The sequence below is a fragment of the Glossina fuscipes genome, unplaced genomic scaffold (assembly GCF_014805625.2).
Source record: "Glossina fuscipes isolate IAEA_lab_2018 unplaced genomic scaffold, Yale_Gfus_2 0, whole genome shotgun sequence".
NCBI lineage: Eukaryota > Metazoa > Arthropoda > Insecta > Diptera > Glossinidae > Glossina > Glossina fuscipes.
The window spans coordinates 31,906,202-31,929,836 of record NW_023998414.1 but is presented as its reverse complement, the minus strand read 5'-3'; the positions used below and the strand labels follow the sequence as shown (position 1 = coordinate 31,929,836).

General features: G+C 32.3%; 1 protein-coding gene across 1 annotated transcript in view; it reads left to right on the top strand.

Moving 5' to 3' along the window:
• LOC119645031 (transcription factor Sp8) overlaps nucleotides 1-22,174 on the top strand; it is a 70,001-nt gene extending 47,827 nt beyond the window's left edge. Inside the window, 3 exon segments of the mRNA XM_038044825.1 lie at nucleotides 20,094-20,458; nucleotides 20,563-21,196; nucleotides 21,198-22,174. Of these exon segments, the coding sequence (XP_037900753.1) occupies nucleotides 20,094-20,458; nucleotides 20,563-21,196; nucleotides 21,198-22,007 (1,809 nt within the window). The 3' untranslated portion in view covers nucleotides 22,008-22,174.
• The last annotated feature ends 1,461 nt before the right edge of the window (nucleotides 22,175-23,635 follow it).

Sequence of the window (23,635 nt, the reverse complement as noted above, 5' to 3'; positions counted from 1 at the left end):
AAAAAAAAAAAAAAAAAAAAAAAAAAAAAAAAAAAAAAAAAAATCCGGATTATTTTTCGCAAGTCCTTATTACAAGAATTTTTAAGTAAAACTTATTTTTTTTTCTTTTGAAAGCATTCTATTTGTTTCTATTTCTATTTATTTCTGAAGAAAAATTTTGTTTTTGTCCATTTCCAGATTTATTAACACAATTTTGTGGTTGAAATAAACAAAATTTTTTCCATGCTAAAGCAGCACAAGTGCAGATAGATGCGTCATTTAGTGACTGTGCAGAAATTTCGCAAAGTGCCATAGCTCCGTCCATTTTTGCGCATAGATAGTAAGATACAGAAATATTTCATTTATGACGTTCGAAAGCATTTTCATATATTTGAGTTAATATATAATATATTTAGTGGGTCACGGCCCACTATTAAATGTTCCATGTCCATTTCGTTTTGATACTGTTACTTATCTAACGACTTTTCAAAACAAGGTATCGGGAAAATGATCCGTCGGTGGAACAAATTTAATCGTTAAATAACAAGTAAATAAGACGGATAGTTGGACGGATGGACGCACAGATCGATTCAGATATCACAAGTTCTTCGGGTGTTTTGTATATCGTTGGCACAGAACAAAGGCATCAGAAATGCTTAGACGAATAAAACGATGCCGATCACATATTGACATCAAGAACGCTATAAGAATGGTAGGAAGTTAAATTGTCGCTAGCGTACGTTGGAATTGCTCAGCATGTCCACATGGGCGCGATTAATGTGCTGAGAACGTGCGGTTAAGCGCATTTAAATCATCAAAAAAAGAAAAAAAACGAGCAAGAAAAGCTGACAGAAAATGCATATAACAGGTGCGCATATAAATAAATCTTACGTCTTGCAATTGGTGAATGTTCAAAATGTACATGACATTTTGAGTACACATAGTCTAGACATTGATATTTGTACATTATAAGTTTTAGTTATTTAAAACTCTCGTTCGTTGAATACTAAAACATGATAAGAGATGATTGGCATTTATGCATTATGTATATGCAACTCAAGCTAGGCTAGGCTAAGCGATTACATTGGCTTGGGATATAATGACAGTAAGCTATGAGGCAGCTAGAAATCGGCCTATGGGATTTAGTCACAAAAATTTCAATCGTAAGGACGATAAATGTAAAGCGAGCCAGGAAGTGATCTTCAACTTGAACTGGAAACTTCTCTTGATTGCAGCGTACCTAGCTCCAGACCTGTCTCCTCCTGATTACCACTTGCTGAGATGAATACAGTTAAAATTAGCAGGTCCGCAAGTCAATGCTTTCGCTTCGAAACTACTGAGCTCCTTTTCGTTTTTATTAATCACTTTCAAATTCTTAATCGTATGGATCAGGTGTCGTTGCTCATTTTTCTGTCTCTCTATTATTTGATATTGAAATATCTATGGTCAGATGTATTAAGATAGAGAGATAACGCGAATTTTGTCAAATACATTTGTCAAAAGTGAAAGCAATTGTTCATCTAGAGTTTACCGGTCCTCGTGTCATATAACATACATAAGTAAATATAGCAAGTCTGATGTGATCGATATTAAGTTTTGCTCGCTGCGCTTAATGTAATCGTGTATGCCTTTCATATATTTTCTTTAAAACTGTACTCAAGACATTATTTTTTGTGTTGTTTATAATTCCGAGAAATGAATTCAGTTTAAAATATTTCTGCGAAATACTTATGTAAATTCATGCAAGTTGAGAGTGAATTATGAAATTTTTTTTTCTAAATATTAATCTAATTAGGGTAACACACCCACCCACATACCTACATTGCTTGCATTAACAGAATAACTTGCAATTATTATAAACCGAACCATAAGAAAAAAAGAATAAAAAAAAGAATGAATTCCCGTTTTAATGGCATTTCTTTTGGCTTTTGGCTTTTTTCCTTTTCTTTTCTTTTTTTTTTTTTTTTTGCAATTATGACTAACTGTTCTTCCTCGTGTGTTTAAAAAACCATCTTTGGATATAAATTTTTTTTTTTTTTAATTTTTATCTTTTTATTATTTGTATTTATTAATTTCGTTTGCGTGACTTTTAACATATTTATGATTTTGTTATTGTTATTATTATTATTATTATTATTATTAATGGTTTTTATCGTTTTTATATATTTTTGCTTGTTTAAGTCTGTTTTCATGCCTACTACCGCTGGTTAAACATAGCGTATACTAATCATATTATATCTGTTTGTAACATTCAAGAATTAACCTGACAAAGCCTAAAAGTTTTTCGTTTCGGGTAAACACAAAGATATTGATGATGAAATACCTCATAATTGCAATCAGCTCCTAAGCATAAATAAATACATATTGCAAGTACGTCATTTTAATAGACATATATATATATATATATATATACATATATATATACATATTCATATGCATTTTGGGTGTGTTTGGTATTCAAGATTCGCTCTATGGGGACTTTTATGCTTTTATTAACGGACCTTAATTCCTTTTGTATATATATATATATATATATTTATAATGTTTACGTGTGTTTATGTCTTGTCATATACATACGTATATATCTATATGCATTTCATTCATCATATTCGTGTTTATAATTGCTATTTATGATTTATATTAATGGTACACTAGATACAATTATAATCACGATAAAACATTAGTCGACCGTAATTCTTTTTTTTTTTTTGTTATTTCTTCCTTAGAATATATAATAAAAAATTTCCTTAAAAAAAAAAATGTAAAAGATAAAACAGTTTATCGGTAATTTTTTAAATATTTTTCTACAGTAACATCCAATCAAAACAAAACAAAAGTTAATTAGATAGGAAAGATTTCAGATTATTTATCAAATATTGAATATAATGGTTTTCTCAAATAATTTATTCTGTAATAATTTAATGGTTTTATTCAATTTAACATAAAGAAATATTGATGAAATATTCATGTGCCATAAGGTATCTATTGCAACGGGCTTCATATTAATTGGCACCAAAACTTTTTTCTATCAAAACAGATCATTTTGATTCCGTATTTTTTTCGACTTGTCATAGTCGTAAACGACATAGACATTCCCCGATCGATTAAGGATCCGAGGTTCAAAATTGCAATATGGAAGAAACTGAAACAACCTTAGAAAGTGATTAATATCTTCTTCATAGCTTTCGATCGGCAAGAAAGCCATCATATTTTTATAGCATTTTATACCTTCTTAATATTATATTCTTTTTAAAAGCCTCATGAAGATCAGCTATAAAATCAATAAAAACTAAACAAGCTAAACCAAAAATAATCGTACATGTTTCACTAGAAACGGGTATTAGGGATATAAACTATTTACTGTTAACATTTGAAGTCGATTATTGAGAATTGAGGCACGACCAATGGCACGGCCATGGATGAAAAACATTTACTCTCGAGAAAAATGCGTAAAGCAATCGTAGTTTTAGGAACATATTGACTTTATTCACACATGTTTCGCACAATAAAAGCGGAAGAAAAAGTATCATAACTTCTTAAGAACTTACTTGAGAATTTTTGTTCTCCCCCTTTTATTTCCTTATTTTAATATGAGCAATGAATCAGGGAAGACAAACGGATAGCATAGTGACCGCAGCCTAGTGGATGTGTGCCCAAGCGGTAAGTGTTGTGCCTTTACTCACTGAGCACTCATTACACTAATCACCAGAGTCAACTTTAGTGTACTCAGATTGATGAAACTGGCAACGCTCACTTCATGATCGCGACTCTCACTTATTGGGCTAGTCTTGCGAATAAGAATTTTTTACCATCTTCTGATCATGATAGAGCGACTTTCTTAATTACGGTAAGGAGACTATATAAATCGACTTATATAACCAAACGAACGTTTTCTCATTTATTTTGCGCATCTAAAGTTTTGATGTTTAGTCCATGTTTCGAAAGGTTTAAAGCGATCAAAAGTCGTAGAAAGAAAACCGCTCTTCCTGTCCGCGTTTTAAGCTTTCCCTTATGCGCTCTAATTTTTCGGCAACTTTTTTTGTTTTTAAATTTAATTATGAAATTATTATTAAATACCCCAACGCAAATATAAAATTAAATTGAAACAAATACGAATCGAGCCAAAGCCAAAACAATTTTTACGCTATCAACACTTGACTTTTTATCGCAAGTCTACTTGCTATCGAACTTGAATAACTAACTGTATTTATTTAAATATTTAAGTGTTTCTACGCTTATCGTCACTTCGTATGGGTGTATTAGGTTTGATAGTTAATTCGTAATTTTTACTATACTAGAATAGTGCGCCGACAAGCGACTCTTAGTTACGTTGTATAGATATATATGCATAAGTTTAGATGAGTAAGTGAATATTGGAAATGACCGGTATACGCGTATGTATACGAGCGTGTACTTACTTATACTTTTCTAATCGCTTTTAACGCTCGAAAAGTGCCTGGAGAAGTGCATTGGCAGTGAGGGTGATGAGTGTTTAAAAATTCGCTCTTCATTGCATATATAACACTCTTATTACTTGGGTCTTTAGTCTAACCACAATTATTCAGCACTGATCCGGTTAGTTAGATAGTTGGATAGTTAAGAAGGCGAACGAAAACAAAAAACAAAAAACAAAAAGAAAAAAAAAATGCAACCAACAACTTTATACTCATTCATATTATAACACGAATAGGCTTTAAATGAATTGTAATGTAAAGTTTTAAATAGAACTTGATTTTACTTTAGTCGATACATATGTTGAATAGTTTTTACTCACAGTCTAAGGTTTAATCTATCGTATGTAGTGGTGGCGTAAAAGGGAGCAAAAAAAAAAAATAAAAAAATAAAAAAAAAGAATTTAAAGAAAAAGAGTGTGTGTTGTTGTGGCTTTAGCGGTTTAATTGAAACTGTCGAGTACTTAATTCGTAATTGCTATCAGGAAAGAGAAGAAGGGGGGCAGTGCATGTGCAAGTTATAAATTGTGATACTTAAATATGTAAATATATCTATGTATATCATGCATTTAAACAACATGGGAATGGAGTAATGCAGTTATGCATGTTGGAAAATAAAAAAAAAAAAAAAAAAAAAAAAAAAATAGAACAAATACAACATTTTTTGTTTTTAATTGTTCGACTATTAATTCAATATTAAATGCATTGCAGTTGAGAGAGTAGGCAACCGCTAAGTTGATTGCCTGATTGTAATGCTCGTTTAGTTGTACGTTATGTACTTGTTTTGTGTTTTACATATGATTACATGTATTTATTCAGTGCACATTTTAATTTGCATCAGATCTGATTTATGTTAAGATATTGACGTATGTGTGTCAACCTTTTAATAATTGTTTTATTTATTTTCATTTTTATTTTTTTTCTATTTTATTATTTTTTTTTTTATTTTATACATTATTAAATAATTAATGTAATTTAATATAATTTTCTCCTATATAGATACAATTAAACCGCTTTGTATTTAAGCCGATAAGCAAATTAAATCAATTTTTTTTTTTTTTTTTAGTTTTAGTTTTGATTTGATTATACGGATCTGTTGACAATAATGACACTAGATAACAATCTGCTCATATACCTAGCTGTCTTTGAAGGCATCCAATCGTCTATATAATATGTCTTGAGTGTTGTATGTTAAAAAAATTTTTCTTTTAATTAGTTAATCTAATTTAATTTACTTGTTAATTATTATTATTGAATGAAAAAATCCTTAAGCGGTATTTTATTTTATTATCATATTATATGCTTGTCGCGTTTACCTTCTCAATTGATTATTTTAAACGTTAACACCATTTTAAAAACAATTACGAAATTTACATTTACCTGCGACCGACTCTTTCCTACGTATCATTTCGATTCTGAAAAAGACTCAAAAAAAAAAAAAAAGAAAAAAACTAAATTTTCATACTTTATAATATAAGATAGGCATGGCTTTAGGCTTTTTTCTATTCTATTCTATAGGGTAAAAACGGAAACTTCTATCGTATCTTTAAATCAGTTATCACAATATTTTTCGCCATCAGTCCCTTTGCCACAACAATTAACGGACATATGGATAGATGGACAAATAAACGTGGGTAGAACGGTTCACGGTCTAATATTGCAAGAATGAAGAATGAAATATTGATCTTCCATAATATTGGCTTCCATAGACATGGCCGAGTTTTGCCTTTCTTGTGCGACTGCTGCACGGCCACCTATCGAAAATAAATGCAAATTTAAAAATATTTGATGTGATACCAGATTATGTTGTGGGCGTATCCTTTCACCGATTCAGCCTATTTTCAATACCAATTTTTTATAGACGCTTGCGTTCAAGATTTTCCAAATTTTCTGTCAAACTTCAAGCAGATAGCTTTCTTTTTACCACCAGAGAAATATTTACTATCGACATTACATAACTTATGCAGACACGCTTGACATGCTTGAATCTTGTTGGGGGATTTTAGAAGTCCAAGTGCTTCAAACGCTTTGACTTGAAAGAAATGAGCAGAATATGTCGCCGCAAACTAAAAATTTACCTTACTCAAGGAAAGTTTGTCGAAAGTGTTATAAAAACCCATCGCATATAGGGTAATCGCTCTACTTGAAAACAACTTTGAAATATTGCTCATGGAATTCGGTAGATTATCTAAAGAACAAAAGTCGTAGACTTTGATGTTGCATTGTTTGAACTTGGAAAAACTTTTATCGATAACAGCTTTACCCATCCACCGTGAGCAAGTACACCATGCATTTTATCATCATATAGCCGGCAAAGAAAAAAAACTGGTACGCAATCTAGGGATCTTAAGCCGATTCGGGAGCCAGCGAAAAAAATAGCGAAGAAAATTTGATTGCGATGGGAGAGTAGAGCAACCATTATGAACTGTATACGGAATTAATTAGAACGACATTAGTACGTAAAGAGACAGAAGATTTAATAATGTGTACGTTTTTCTTTAAAAATATAAATTCAAGTCTTTCAATTATTCCCCCTCGCATTTATTGCAATGATGTTGAAAATGACACCGACTTGCTTTAATATAAAGCATAAAGAAGTCCAAGCCTAATGAATAACGGAGCGTAGTGGTCAGTTGTAAATCATGTCATATTGATACTTAACGCGGTCATTTGCAGGCCATCCCTTACCCTGATAAAATTACACTAAAGTAAAATAATAATTTGCAACCCAAGCTTTACCATAAAGGAACATTGAAGTTATTATTATTATTATTATTATTATTATATTGAAAGAAAAGAAGGACAAGAGTGAAAAATACAAAAAATGAAAAAAAAATAAAAAAAATAAAAATTAAATTTATCGCATTTTTTTTCTTCGTTAGGTTCTTATTCCAAGCGCATTAAATGTGAGAACAAACTAAGGGCATTTTAACAGCCCTTTAACACATGCAGACTACATTGGCTTTTCGGTCTAAGTTCTGAAACAAAACACAAAAAAAAAAAAAAAAAAAAAAGGAAGGAAAATAAAACATTATTCTTTCTTTTCGATTGTTGTTGTTCTTGTAGTTGTTTTTAGAAGGAACACATCTGAGAGTAATTATCTATACTAACTTTACAGCAGATTTCTTAATTTTTTTTTTTTTTTAAGAAGTTAAAAAATTGATAAAAATAAAGACTTGAAAATTACTCGAAAAATGTGATGATGATGTTGGTGCTGGTAGTATTATATATATATATATATATATATATATATATGGTATGGTGGAGGCTAGCTTACTGCTCTCTCTCTTCATGGAAACTCCATTAATTTTTTAATATTTTTTTGAAAGAATTTTTGTTGTTGCCGTGGTTCGTTTGTTTACTGTTAATGAGTTTTGGCCAACAACAGCAACTCGACAACAACAATAATAACAACAGCAAGCAAGTCAACAACACTGTGCGTAAGGTTTTCTTACTTTTTTTGACTGTTTTTTCTTTTTAAACAAAATGATTGCCTGTATGCCTGGCTGGCTGGCTGGCTGACTTATTTCCAGAGAACAGACACAATTTCGTAAAGAGTCAGTGGTTGAAAATTAAATAAAAATACGTTGATTGTTGTTGAGCTAATATTTTAAGCAAGGCCAAGCAACGTTTTTTTTTTTTTTCCTTTTTATGATTATTTTTAGATTTCTTCTTTTCTCTTCGAAGTTTAACTAAATTAAGTTTGTTTTGTCGTTGCTGTTATGGATGATGTGGTCTTGCCTTTCCTGCAAAGTCCTTTTTAAAAAACTGCTGTATAGGCTACTGCTGCAATGCGGTGAGTTGAATGCTTGGTTAAATAATAATAATAATAATAATAATAACAGCAACAACGAACAGAATCTAAACTGCGCAATGTATTTGCTGCTACGTCCGCCGCTTACATTAATAATGAAGATGAAGTATAAAAAAAAAAAAAAAAAAAAAAAAAAAAAAAAACAGAATTGTTCCCACGCTTCTTTTAATTTTAGAATCGCTAACAAACTCAAAAAATTATAGAGAAGAAACAAAAAAATTAAAAGCCAATAAATTAAACTAGACAAAGAAAATAAAAAAAAAATAAAAAATAAAAAAAAAAATAAGAACAGATAGATACTGCAAAGGCCCAACTCATGTTAGTAGCTACTTCGTTTCTAAGCATTAATGTTTGTAAACTGCTTGGTTTTTTTTGTCGAATATAACTAAAACCTACAAATGAAACCTGTATGCAAAACAAGTTGACCAAACTTTACACCACAAATGCAAAAAGCAATGCAAGCAATGCAAGCAAGCAAGCAAGCAAAACCGACATACGATATCCTCAGGCAACACACTCGCTGATTGGGCTTTGCCACACTAATTTTGACAAACGGTACGTCATTTCAACTAACTGACGTTTTCTTTTTTTTTTTTCTTTTTTTTCCTTGGATACTTTACTAAGCACTTTTGGCAAGGTTATTGAATTGCACTTAAGTCGTTAGCATACGTCCTTAGTTAGTGCTGCTGTTATTTGTTATTGTGGTTGTTGTCTATTTCTTTACTCGCTTCAGGCTAACTTTTCACTCGCATTCATTCGGTGGATAATTTCAACCATTATAGCCAGTGAACTTTTTAATTGTCTATAAAATTGTTGGCAGTTATTGTGGTGGCGTTGTTGGTTACCGTTCCGTAAACACCTCCCTATTACTTCATCTAAACGGTAGCAATGTTTGCGCTCTAAGTTTATGAAACTAATTTTGTTTAAAGTTTTTTTTTTATTTGCATTGCGGCGCCATTATCAAGCGAAAGCGATAAACTTTTTTAGTTTAGCTAAGTACTACTACGTAGGCACTGAAAAGTCACTTGAAATATATTTTTTATACGCTTGTAAATATATGGAAATTTTAAATCGATTTGCAATTTTAAAGGATTTTCAAATAATGAGCGCTTTGCTATAATATAACTATTACGTAATAAACTCTGCATTTCCTGCATTAAATATTTTAAAATGGCATTGACTTCTCTGCTCATTTAGTTCCAATTTGAAATGTTGATGCTGGGAAAGCTGACCGCACAATGCGTGAGGACTCTGCCACGTTTTATTTTAGCTCACGTATGCACTTGTAATTGATCTTACGGAAAAATTTCTTGTGTCTTTATTATAATTTCTCATAAAAATGTTGCCCTACACTGTTCCACTAAACGATAACAAGTACAATAACTAATTTGCTACAAAATTACATAAAGCCTTGGGCATGGTGGTAAATATAGCAATGGCTTAATTGTAGGTCCACGTGTTACACGCTAGTTTTCATTAAATTCTCTCAATAATTTTAATCGGATTCTGAATCATTTAACTGTGTATGACAAATATGTGCGTGTCCGTCAAATTTTTTCATTATTTTAGAAAATATTTTTATCCTTTTATCAGGTCGAGTCATTAGAATTTAATTTCATATCCTGCACATATCCTGCGTTTGACAAGTACACGAGCATATCGCTAAAGAGCTCGACACAGTCAACTGGTTGTAAAACGATGACAAATAGAAATCCGTCGATCGGTATGCAGATCGTAAGATTGTACGAATATTATTAGTGATCTTTTTAATCAATATCAGGCTTCAGTTAACAGTAACACGAAGAGATCGAAATCATTAAGTATTGCGGTAAATTCGTTTGACTTGTCATGAACTCCAATGCAAATGTAAAAGGCAAAAAACTATTTAGCGTTCCATTAATGGCTTAGGACTATGTTCTTTGCTAAGCTTGTAATCAAGAAAATATTAAACGTAAAAAGGGATGTAGCCGTGCAAGTGATTCTAAATGAATTGTAAATACCAGCATATATGAACATAATTGAAGTGAATTAACTATACATACAGCAAATATTTAATTACAGTTTATACTATGCATAGAATTCTAATAAACATACTCTTATATATATACGAGCAAATGTTCTGCTTATTTGGATCGCAGTTTACAAACGTTATCCAGATCAAAGTTGGAATCCAAACTATGTATACCGTTAAGGAGACGATTTTTTTGCCGACAAATAAAAGACGAGAAAAAAACTTGCACGAATATGAGTTTGCGAAAGTTTGTTCGTTACATTCGGTAAATAAAAATTGATCCCTTCTATTACAATAAGCGAGAGATGTAAGCGAATGTCTAGCGGCAGCGTTTTCTACGGGAATATTTTTTATTCCGCTACTTGTCTGAGGTATTTCTGTAACGAAACGATTTAAATATATTCAACACACACTTTCTTCTCCTTTGTCGTGCTTAAGATTTTAGGTCGTCCGTGACGACACAAGAGGCAGCACAAGATCATTTATAAAACATGGAATTAACGGCAGTAACTATAGTTGGGAAAATAGGCTGATCTGTAGATATTTTTGCTTTTACTTCACGACAGTAAATTTTATGTATTCGAATTTTTTTTTGAAGAAGAAGAGAGAAAAGAAAAAGTTAGAAAACCGTTTTATATACATATATATATATATATATATATATACATATATATATATGGAAGCATTTTTATCATAAATTGGCGTTGCAAGTGGTGATTTAATGGTTGTAACATTTGTGTTAACATCGATGTAAAATTTGTAATGTGTTAAAAGAAAAAAGTAAAGCGGAGCTGAGCCATCGATGAACATGATACCTTCATAGGACCTTCTCCTTTATAGCGGCAACAAGTTGAAACTTCAATAAAGGCGGTGTCATAATTTTCACAGCAGGTGTCATATTGTTAATGATTTTGTATGTATACTTACACCAGGCCAGTAAATAGTCAAGAAGGTAGGTAGGTAGGTAGATAGGTAGTTGGGTAAGTAGATAGGAAAGGAAATCAAGCGTATACTATTTATGTGTTCTTACCATTCTAGCGGCACTCACAAAACAATACAAAAGTCAATGCAAGTTGACAGCTCGTTGAGCTGTTAGGGTACAAATGGCCATAAAAAATTTTAAATGAACATTTTAATGAACAAGCAAAAAACAAACTACATATGATGAGAGAGGAAATGGATAGATTGAGAGGAATGAAAAAATATAATAAAATAATAATAATAAAAAAAAAGCAAAAAAATAAATAAATAAATAAATAAATAAAAATCAAAACTCATCGTATACAACGCTCACGTGTTAATCTTTGATGTTAGCGGGTGGTTGAAACAAATCCACATTTATGATCAGCTTTGTTCAGCCTTTTGTTTAGTGTGAGAGATTTATCACAAGACGGTTGGCTTGTAATGAGTTGCTAGCTACAGTAGTATGAAAGCACATTAGTGGCCAATACCTGTTGTTGCTTTTGTTGTGGCCATTGTTGCATCTCTTGTAAATGCATTGCGAACACGGTATTGATTTTTAGGCGGTAGAATGAAGAAGGATAAGCAAAAAAAAAAAAAAATAATAATAAAAAAAATAAAAAATAAATAAAAATAATAATAATAAAAGAAAAAAATTGGGAGAAAGACGAACGACCGGCACAAATTGGAAAACAATTCATTATTCATGAAATGAAATTAGGACTCAGTTTCGGTCAATCAAAATCGTACGTCGAACTGGCGCCAGTGTCTACGTAAACAATGCGAACACGTTTTCCCATAACATTATAAGAACAATAAAAAAAAAAAAAAAAAAATACAAGATACACCTATAACCGCATACAATCCCAAATGTAACATTTTAACATATTATAGACACTTGTGTGGATTTTTATTTTCCTTCACGTTGCCCGATATACCATTTCTAATATTCTTTAAAGTCATGAATCCACAACAACAATAATAACAATAATAATAATAATAATAATAATGATGATGATAATATTTTCTCTTTTACTAGAAAAAAAAAAAAAAAAAAAACAGAAGAAAAACTTTCTAGTTATTTCTGTACTACACCTTTTTGCTCCTCTTTCTTGTGCTCTTCTTTTTTTTTTTTTTTTTTTTTTGTTTTTGTTTTTCTTTCATTATTGCATTTCGAGTCCAGGAGCAAAGTATTATACAAGCAGCCATAGTGTTAGTTTCATTGCCTAACAATTTATCACATCGCACATTGCGTTTAATTTGAAACCATTATCAATATAGCTGCTGTAACAGTATACAGCAAGATCAGACAATTGGTCGGTCGGTCGGTCTGTCTGTCGTAAATGTTAGGACAATTTAGTTAACAGGGAACGAGAACTTTAAGCTATTTGTACACACATACAGTACACATAGTTCAGAAAGATTTTACGTAGCATACGAATATTCTTAGCGATTAACTTTATTCGCATATACATGTATGTTTTGAACGGCTTATTACCTATTAAATACCTAGAAATAGCATTTATAGGCATAGACGAATAAAAAATGCTGAAAAACTATTTATAAATGCATTTGATCTTAATAAAAGTTAACAAAGCATTTCGTGAACCAGATCTTAGTGGAAAGTTTATGTGGCTTAACTTTCTAAGACTGCATTTCCATTAAGTCTTGAAATTCGGTGCATACACGAAAGCCGCCAAATCATCGTAACGCTGTGTAACAAAAATTAACCAGTGCAACAATGTCGACAGAATAATTGCCGCAATTAAATTCAAGTTTAATTTTGAGTTAAGAAATGCAAAAGCTTACATGTAACGAATTTCACGATTTCGTGTAAGAATTATGGATAGAAAGAAAGAAAGATAGAAAAAAAAAAAAAACGTTTAGAATAAACTGAGATGAATGCATTCATTGACTTATAAATAGAGATAAAATCGTCACGAAATTCGAATGGAAAGTAGAAATTTGACTTAAACTTTTATAGATTACGTAATTGTCGTCCATTGTTAATAATAGCCGCTAAAGCAGTAAAAAGAAGAAGAAGAAGAAGAAGAAGAAGAAAAAGTAGAATAGGGCATGTTTAAAAGAGTTCCTCAATTCAATGCTTATAATTTGTTATAATAATAATTAAAAGAGTTTCCTATCACATCCATGTCCAAGAGCTTTGCGTTTTTAGATGAAGAGATCTCTTAGATGAAGAGATCTTATTATTATTGTTATTATCATCTAGGGTTATCCGAAAGTGAAAATAAATATAAACAAGGCACACTTTTCCTCTGGTACAGCGTACCAGAAATTATTAAAACTTGTTACGAAAACGAATGCATCCGTACTTATATTCCGCAGATGTAGAATGTAACTTGTATGCGATTAAATGGCATTTCGTATATAAAGGATTCATGCCCCCTTTAATCGAAAGCAAACACATCCGATATTCACGAAGAAATTTACGCAAATAAGTTTTGAGCGTTAGTTTGTGAGCGGAAAATGTACTTACCTTACAATGCAGATTGCCACAGAAACATGATAATTGCTTTTTGTATGGCATCGATTAAGACAATATGTGCAACAAACCAATATATTTTATAATAAAATCAATTTAATAAAGGAAAAGTTCAACGACTTTGAAAAATGCCTATGCTTAGGCATATGAACATGAACAGCATACGATATAAGTTCGTTGAATTTTTTTGCTTTTGGAGTTATGTAATGGAGCGCTAGCTTACTCCAGCAAACCATGAACTCTGAGTGATCCTATTCATCAAGATTATTGATGCTATTAGTGAATTAAGAGTCGATTTATGTATGGAAAAATGTGTCCAGACAGTCCCGAAGTGCAATAAAATTTTTCAATAAAAATTATATGAATAAAATAAATAGGCGGAATAAGGAGAAATTAAAAAGAGTAAACACTTATGTGGTGATCCTATATTATGTATCAGTGTCAAACAATCGTAAAAGAGAAGTCGCATAAATACCTTCTTTGGCCGCAAGACAAAAGCAAGACATTCTATTTCTCTTTAATATTTGCAAAAGAGCTTGCTTCTTCTCTACAGAATAGCTTGAAAAATGCTTTCCATACAACACAACAAGCATTAGCATCTAAATCAATCGACTTTAAACTGAAAACTCTACGTTGAAGTCTGTTTATTAAAAAATGATTTGCTTTGCGAAGCCACAAAAGTGTATTTATGAGTTATAAGTAAAGTTAAGTGAAATGGTTATGCAATTTCTTCTGAAAATGGAGAATATGAAGAAAAACCTATGCTAGAGATTATTGGCCCGACAATGATTTAATTTCGATTAAATCCAGCTCCAATATATATGTCAAGTTCTGTTTTTTAAATTCATTCGTTTGAAGTTAAATGAATATTACCAATGAGAGAGACAGGGAGAGAATGTCAGAGAGAGAGAGAGAGAGAGAGAGAGAGAGTGACATATAGTGAATGGTAAACAACTTATTGGCGATTGACTGGTTGAAGATCCAATGTGCAGCTGATGGACGTAACAGATAATTATTAACAAATAACCGCTTTATGGTTTCGCTTCCGCAATATGTTTTCAAAAATTGTAAAGTTAGGCTATTATAGATTAAAGCTATCGGGCTGTGGTCTTTTTTCTTCTTAAAATAATTGCATTGAATCAATAATTTAGCTTACGTTAGTTTGAATTTTCAGTTAACTATTTGCACTGCACCTTTAACCCGATTGGTCTTGAAAACAATTTGAATAAAAAAAAAAAAAAAAAATGCAGTAAAACAACAATAACAAGATGCCCAATATATTTGGCTTAGAGTGAATTTTTTTTGCATCTAGTATCTGCTTAAATCCGGCAACAGAAATGTCACCTGCTAAACGAAATTAAACAATGCATGACATAATTACATTTTGACGTAGATAAATGATTTAATTGCGCACGAACCTGTCAACATTGTCAAGACAATTGATATAGTGCGACAGTCTGATGTAGACATTATGTGCACAGCAACATAACAAGTCCGCTGTAGAGATAAAAGAGATTTGTCGACCAAACAAGTCCATTTAGTAGGATTATTTAGCTTCGTAAGCTCCCCCGCCCCCCCCCCCCCCCATCCCCCTCGCCACGTGTTGTTGTTGATGGTCATGTACCGCACGATACACGATTACGATTGCTCATTTTTAAACCACGCCTTTGAAGTAATTTACTTGTAGCTGTTGTTCTCATCCATGCAGGTGTGCTCACTGTTAAATCAAACGCTTACTCATTATTTTCCCCAAGCTCTAGCTAGAGTCCTTTCTAATCACCACCGCTACGTGTATAGATGTGTACATGGTGATGTGTAATGTCCGTTAGGGAAGAAAGATAGAAGAACAGAAATGATGCCTTAATGAGATAAGTTAACACGTGATAGTAGTAAGCGAAGGCAGACCAAACATTACCCTAACCGTCATTTTTTCTAACCGACTTAACAAGTTCATAAAAATGGAAAGTCTTGGCCATTTAAAATCAATTTTTTGAAAGTCCTATAGGAGGAATAACAGTCAAAATTGGTTAATGTGATCCAAATTTAGAATAGTAGTGCATTTCTATAGGGACTAATGTGGATTCATTCCGATCATTATTTATTTATTTATTTTATAATTTTTCTTCATTTATACTTAAAAAAAACTTTGCTCTAAGCATAGTTTAAAATTTATTTTAAAGAGTTCAACACTTGTTCGGCTGCCACTGTAGTGAACTGGAATTGAATAATTAATCAATAAATAAATACAGTGTATGGGACTTCACAAGGGAAGCTTTTTATATGTTGGAAATCTTTGAAAGACTTAGTAGATCAATTGTAGTATAATTGTGGAAGAAGAATATTTTTTTTAGGTACAAATATTTTTGTTGACAAGGAATTCATGCCTTATAAGAGCTAAAAATCAAAATGTACACGCCCTTCTTTTTAATGATCTTACTTAAAAAAGTATATAACATTTGTTTAATGTCTTGTTTGTTGCGTTTTTCCATGTGTCGCCCAATCACTTGGCAAATTAATAACCATTCTGCGCTTAAAAAATAAATAAAATGGCAAAGGTACGGCGAAGTAGGTTCCGAACTCGTTTATTAATTGAAAAAGGCATTGAATAAAATATTTATTTTTAAATTTATAAATTCATTTATAATTAAATGATACGTACGTACATAGAAGACAACAAATGTTATAGTTTATAGACTTAACGCCTTCGTAATCTACCCACAAAAACTGTAACACAAAAGCGGTAAAAGAAAAAGTTCACTTAAACTTGTAATAAAAAATGAATTCATTTCACTTTTTTTTTTTTTTTTTTTTTTTTTTTTTACATATATAAATAATTATTTTTTGCCTTTTCCATTGTTGTACCTGTTGTTTGTGTCACTCTTGTTAACATTGTTAGTAGTTTGACAACTTTTACTCGTGGTGTTTGCTGCTTCAGGTTGTTGTCATACATTTACATATGTTAATAATTTATTTAAATTCGTCTCTCACACAAAGGCAGACTTTATTAAAGCGATTAAAAAACTAGTGAGAAAGCAATACTGACGTTAGCATAAAATCCTGAATATCCCCATTATATGAATATATATGTAACAAGGCAGCCGCACCGAAATTGCAGAATATATTTCGATAAACAGAAAAAAGAATGCGGAAATGCTTAAATGTAATGTAGGCTTAGATTTCGCAAAAATTTTGCACTAAGCTACGAGGACACTAAGTAGTCGGAACCGAAGTGCATCTCATTTCGGAGAATGACATGACAACGAGTAACCTCCATTTTTACGATATAGTTTAGAAACGATCCATTGAATCGGTAAGGCCTACGATGGCCATTTGACTTTAAGTGTTTATTATTGTAATAGTTAGTAAAATCGGACCATCTTTCGCTTATAGTTGCATTATACTGTTGCACTTCAACTGTGGCGTGTACGGGTTACCTATGTTTTACGGAATATGCGGGCATATTATGGGCAGAGGATAATATTGTTTACGAGATTTTTGATTTTTCGCCCATTGATATCATTGATATCATTGATATCATTATAACGATAAATTGACGCTTACACAGGTAATCGTGATCGAAGAGAAGCTTCATGCTTCGATGCTTTGAGTTGAGAAGACATATATAGAAGAAAATTCATTGAGAGATCTCAAGAGTTTACTCAAGAATTAGTGAAAGACTAGATCGAGCGTTGATCTAGTTATACTATAATCGCTAGCGCTTGCAATTATTGACTTTTCTTCAACAATTCCAGATAATCTATTATGCCTATGATAAATATCTCCATGCGTTGCATGCAAACTGATAAAGTCACTTTCGCTTTATATACCAATCAAGAGCACGTAAGGGATGCAATTTTTCCAGCTAGAATATCATTTACTCACCTGAAGCAAGTACATAAGTTTTCAGACATACAATCTGAATTCTTCTAAATGGTTTAGTTGGTTAGTTCTAATAGTTTTTCCGGTATGGGTTACCTGTAGATTTCTAACTAAAAGATTTACATTTCAAATTTCACTATTTTGATTAAATTTTTGCGAGCTTAAGAGTTTTAATAAAAAATGAGAGAGGACGTATGGAAAGTAAAAAAAAAAGAAGGTATGGCTGAAGAACATAACTAAATCAATTCAAATCTTTGTCTAGTTTAACAATATAAGCATAGTTTTAAAATCGTTTTGAACTTATATATGAATCATGCTAGCATATATATATATATATATATATATATATTTATTTATTTATATATTCATTTATTTATTTATTTATTTATATTATTCCACTTATACTAAAAACTCAACTAAACAAATAACAGTCGAGTTCAATTGGCTCTTAATGCAAAACTTATATTAATTAACAATAAAATTGAGTATAAGCATAATAAAACAAATAAGAAGAAGAAAAAAGAAAAAGAAAAAAAAGCATGTACACTATCAGCATAGGAGCACACTTACAACCGGTACAGGACCAAATTGCAAATGAATCCTTAAGCCATCGCAAACATGCATAAGCCTGGCAACCGATAATAAATTGGCAATAATTCACTTTCGAAACGTAACGACTTTTTAAGGATAAAAGCTAGTTTAAATACGACCTAGGTAAATCGCGCGTATTAAGCAATGTTGCTTTAATGGACTTTAAAGAGTCCGATAACGAGAATAAGTGGTAGACGTCATTTAGGTTCTTGCAAACGACTCTGAGCGGATTGAACAGCTCATAATTAAATTTACACTGATTAAGCTAAACCAAGATAAAGTGCCTAGAGATGCCATGCTAGCAATTAATTTCTAAATAACCATTGAAAAAATTTCATTTATCGATTACGGATATAAAACAATGAATCATCTCTTTATTTGCGGTTATTGTTAGTGTTATTTCAATTTATTTTTTTATCCCAAAGATATCAAATAAAGCCAATTAAAGCATTAACCATTTGCTATTATGTGTAACGGCTCGTTTCGTAGAAAACAGGTAAGAAAGTTCTATTTGTTGGCGGCCGAATCCCGCATACCCACCATTATACTCTTCTTCGTATTCTTATCTCCGAGTTCTTTTATTCGATTCCCATATCGCTGATATGAAGAAGAAAGTAATCGCGGTGTCTACAGCATTCATTTTAGAATTAACCCATTTTTAGGCCAAAAATATATCTTCAGTTGAGAAATGTACAAAATAGTTTTAAACTTGTTTGAGTTGTGATAAATAAACAAACGTCAAAGAAAAGAATAAAATTTCATCAAATGGAACTTTATGTGACGATGTTAATGGTATTCCCTATGGAATTTCAACGATTTTGTATAACTTTCATGACCGAGAGACTATTTGTGATGGGAAATGTTTTGAGTGTGGTTTAACGAGCAAGACTTGTGACTTGAAGGATAGCTTTAGCTTCGGTTGTAAAGGTTGGAGCAATTGTTCCGTTCCGTCTTCTATTGCATAGACGTTGATCTTCACTCTTACAACCAGTTAGTAATCAGACGATGCTGCCCACTCACTTTTCAAAATGTGTGGCTTCTTTTCGATTAATTCGCTAAAGTCGGCGTTTAGCGCGCTTCGAGTCTTTCGAGTGACTTTTCGAAGCCACAATAACTTCAACTTAGATTGTCCAAAAATACTTCGCGAGATAGTTATTTATTTTGCAACATATATACCAAAGTCTGTTGCAGACAACAGTAAATGTTTTTTTTTTTTTTTTTTTTTTTTTTCTTTTGCAACAAGAGTGTTTTTAATGGCTTCGTTGAGTATTAAATCGAATTGGAAGGTTTGGGATGATTTTGACTTCTAACGGCGACTTATATGAGAGCTCTTACTACTTAGTGGAAAGTCGCTTATAGAATATTTAAGTTAAATTTGCCGTTACGATGTACGCAAACGTCAAATCAAATAGCAGTCGATATTGCTTAAAACCGTCATCCTGCTAAGATAAGCAATAGTGTTTAAATGTACGGAAGCTTTTCCAAGTAAAGTAGCGCATGACGTTCACCCTAGCTTGAATGAAATTCTTTACACTTATTAGGTTGTCGCTATATTTCCACATATCAAGGGGAATAGATAAGTAAGTGCGAGAAATTTTTCCTAGGTATCTATTAAATAACGTGAATACAAACACAATATGCTGACAGTTAGAAAGTCAACTATAACTTGATTTATATACGAGGGTAATTTTCATACAAAGTCAAAGAAAATAATGCAATGATTGTCTTCCCATTGAAATGTGAATATCGGTACAGAAATAGAAACCAAAGATACAGAAAATGTTTATAAATTAAATTTAAATTTAAAACCCAGTTTTAATTTCCTTTAACTTTTTTTTTATAACTAAGCAAATTATTGGAATAGAAGGTTATAAGGTTGATTTTTTTTTATTTCGAATTTTCTAGGATCACCCGAGCTTAAGAGGTACACCTTTGGCCATGTTGGCTGCTCAGTGCAATAAATTAAGCAGCAAATCTCCTCCGCCGTTAGCAGATGCTGCTGTGGGTAAAGGATTTCATCCTTGGAAAAAAAGTCCTGCTTCGCCCGCTAGCGTTAGCAATAATAGTAATAACAATACGAATCCGGCATCGTCATCGTCATCATCGAATGTTTCTGGCGGACAACATTCTCCGTGCACTATATCATCGGCATCTTCAACAAATTCCTCAAATAGCAGTGTTAATTTGGGCATTGGGTCGTCATCGGCAGCGTCAACATCGCGCAGTCTATCTAACAGCAGCATAAACACAATGGTCAACATTACTGCAAGGTAAGTTATGGGGGGAAAACAACATTGCCTCCGTTAATTGTTCTGCCCCCGGTTTCTAAGAAAGGTTTTCAAATTGACAATAATTTCAGCGTTTATCCTTACAGTCGCCCCATAACTTCCTCGTGTGCCGCTGTCACTACGCCTTCAGCCTATGGCAGCGATCTATATTTTCCGAATACGAGTACAGCTACAGCAGGCATGGTACCCGATAATCATCATATGCATCAGGGTCTCCTTGGAAAAGTAGAGGGCGCGACATTTGGATCGGTTTATTCTAGACATCCCTACGATTGGCCCTTTAACGCGGTAACCGCTTCGGCGCATAAGGCTGCTGAAGCTGCCAGTGTTAATACTGGCTGGTGGGATATGCATTCCGCCGGTAGTTGGTTAGATATGGGCGGAGCTGGTATGCATTCTACCATGGCCAATTATGCCGCAGCAGGCTCTGATTAGTCCTCAGCTCTTAGCCATTCGCTTTCAAATACCGCTCATTTATTAGGTACTGGGCAACATTTACTTCAAGATACCTATAAGAGTATGTTGCCTGGTCAAACTGTTGGCGGATTTTCTTTACCGCATAGTTCGCCATCGGCAGCCTCGACAGCTAATTCATCACAAGCCTCTTCGCCTACTACTCCCTCGCCGAGATCGCAGAGGAGATACGCCGGCAGAGCTACTTGTGATTGTCCGAATTGCCAAGAAGCGGAACGTTTAGGTCCTGCTGGTGTACATTTACGCAAAAAAAAATATACATTCGTGTCACATACCGGGTTGTGGAAAAGTTTATGGAAAAACATCACATCTTAAAGCACATTTGAGGTGGCATACCGGCGAGCGGCCTTTTGTTTGCAATTGGCTCTTTTGTGGCAAACGGTTTACGCGTTCCGATGAGCTTCAACGTCATTTGAGAACTCATACTGGAGAGAAACGTTTTGCTTGCCCTATCTGTAATAAACGCTTTATGCGCAGCGATCATCTTGCCAAGCATGTCAAAACTCATAATGGTACGACAAGCAATGGTGGCATTAAGAAAGGTTCTTCAGAGTCCTGCAGTGATTCAGAAGAAGCAGCAAACCAATCTAATGATTCGAATGGCTTAAATTCTTCGGGAGCTGGCACTAGTAATAATCCAAGCAATAGCAGCAGCAGCAATAGTCATCCTGGTACTCCAAATTCTCATCAATCAGGCACATCGACTAGTGGCTTAAATGCGGGTATACATCTGTCCTCGCCTCATCACATGTCCAGTGGTTCGCCGGTGCTTATGCATCAACATCAACAACATATTCAGCATCAGCAGCAGCAACAGCAACAAGTTCAACAACAGCTTCAACAACAACAACAACAACAACAACAGCAGCAGCAACAACAGCAGCAACAAGCTCATCATCATGCTCATGCATTGCACCCACATCATCATCATCATCATCATCATTTAGTGGCTAACAATTCAGCACCCAGCCCTGGTCTCGATCATCACAGCACTCTCGTTGATATTAAGCCACCAATGGTTTGAGGTTCACTTGGACCCTTTCTGTTTGGCAACTGAGCTACGGAACATGGGTCCTACATAAAAGATCTACTGCATACATTGGGCATTTATGAAGAACCAATCCAGTGAATGAATGACTATATGGCATAAATTGTATAAATAAATGAATCACTTCGCGTTAGAAAAACAAAAAAAAAGAAATTTAAAAAAAAATGTAAATAAATTAAATAAAATAAAAAAAAAAATAATAAAATAATTTTGTAGTTACGCTGAAAATTATGCAAAAACAAATAGTTCCGACTTCCCGTGAAAATTTACTCTTAAAAAAAAATCTAGTTATTCTCTAAATAAATGCAAAGTATTGCTTCAAGCTTGGCCTTTAAATATTAAAATAATAAACATAAACATAATTCATATATAGAAATTTTGGCATTTTTGGTTTCAGTTTTTTTTTTCTCACTTATGTAATTTTTTGATAACATATTTTCATAACATATTTCTAGTCGTATAAAGTTAGAGAACTTACTAAAATATTTAAAGGTAATAAAATTATTTCTACCACACACATATATATATAATTAATGTTGACAGATAAATAAATAAAAATGAGAAAGAGGTTAGATTCGGCTTGATCTGAATCAGTGGATACCCACCATCTGGAATGTGGCGTTTTTTTTTGTTTTTTTGATGTTTATTCAAAATGCCTAAGATGGTCTGAGAAGAGGCGTTGACAAATGTTATCAGAATCTCCATAAAATCGATGATATGGACATAACTCAACTATAATTCATGATATTAGCAAGAATTAGTCAGAGAATTACTAAACTCAAGCACTTGTCTCGGTGGTGGGTACATAAAATACGAACGGGCGAGAGTTTGTCATAGATAGACGTTAGCTGTAATTTTTTTTGCTTGAAAGGTTTGTTGATTTTTTAGGTGAAAAAACAAAACAAAAAAAAAAAACATTAAAAAACGTATAAAGTGCGTTTATAGTTATAAATTTGGAAATGAGAAACGAAACTTGAGAGTATTTGGTAAATTAAAAAAATAAAAATAAAAAAGAAGAAGAAAGAGAAAAAAAGAAAGAACCAAAACTTTTTTTTTTTTTTTTTTTTTTTTAAATTTAAATTCAATTCTATTCATACTAACTAAAAAATAAAGAAATATTGCAAATATGTAAATTTTAATCGAGAATACTTTATTAAGAAAAAGATGTATAAATAAATAAAAATATATATTAATTTTTCTTTATTATGAATAAATGTGTGAATGAATACAGAAAACAAGAAATTATACAATTTTCAGATTAATATACAGTAATGAATATGTTTCACAAAATTCCATTTAATGTTGATGGCTGGGCGGTCAGTATTCAACTTTCATTTAATAAGTTACTCATCTGTTACTTTTATAGTATTGCGCTTCTGCTTCTGCTCTTGCTCCTGCCGTTGCTCCAACTCCCTTTATAGATCATTTTTCAAAGAGTCTCGCTTTACATGCAAGAAAGCAGTAAATTACTGTTTACCCGATACTGGCATAATAAACGAAAGAACATGAACATCGAAGATAATTAAAATGAAGAGAATGGCTTACTCTTCTTCCATTATTGTAAATGGATTAGTTAATCAATACTATTGCAGAATTTTTAGAAATGCTTGTCAACTTTTTACAGTGTACATGGATTG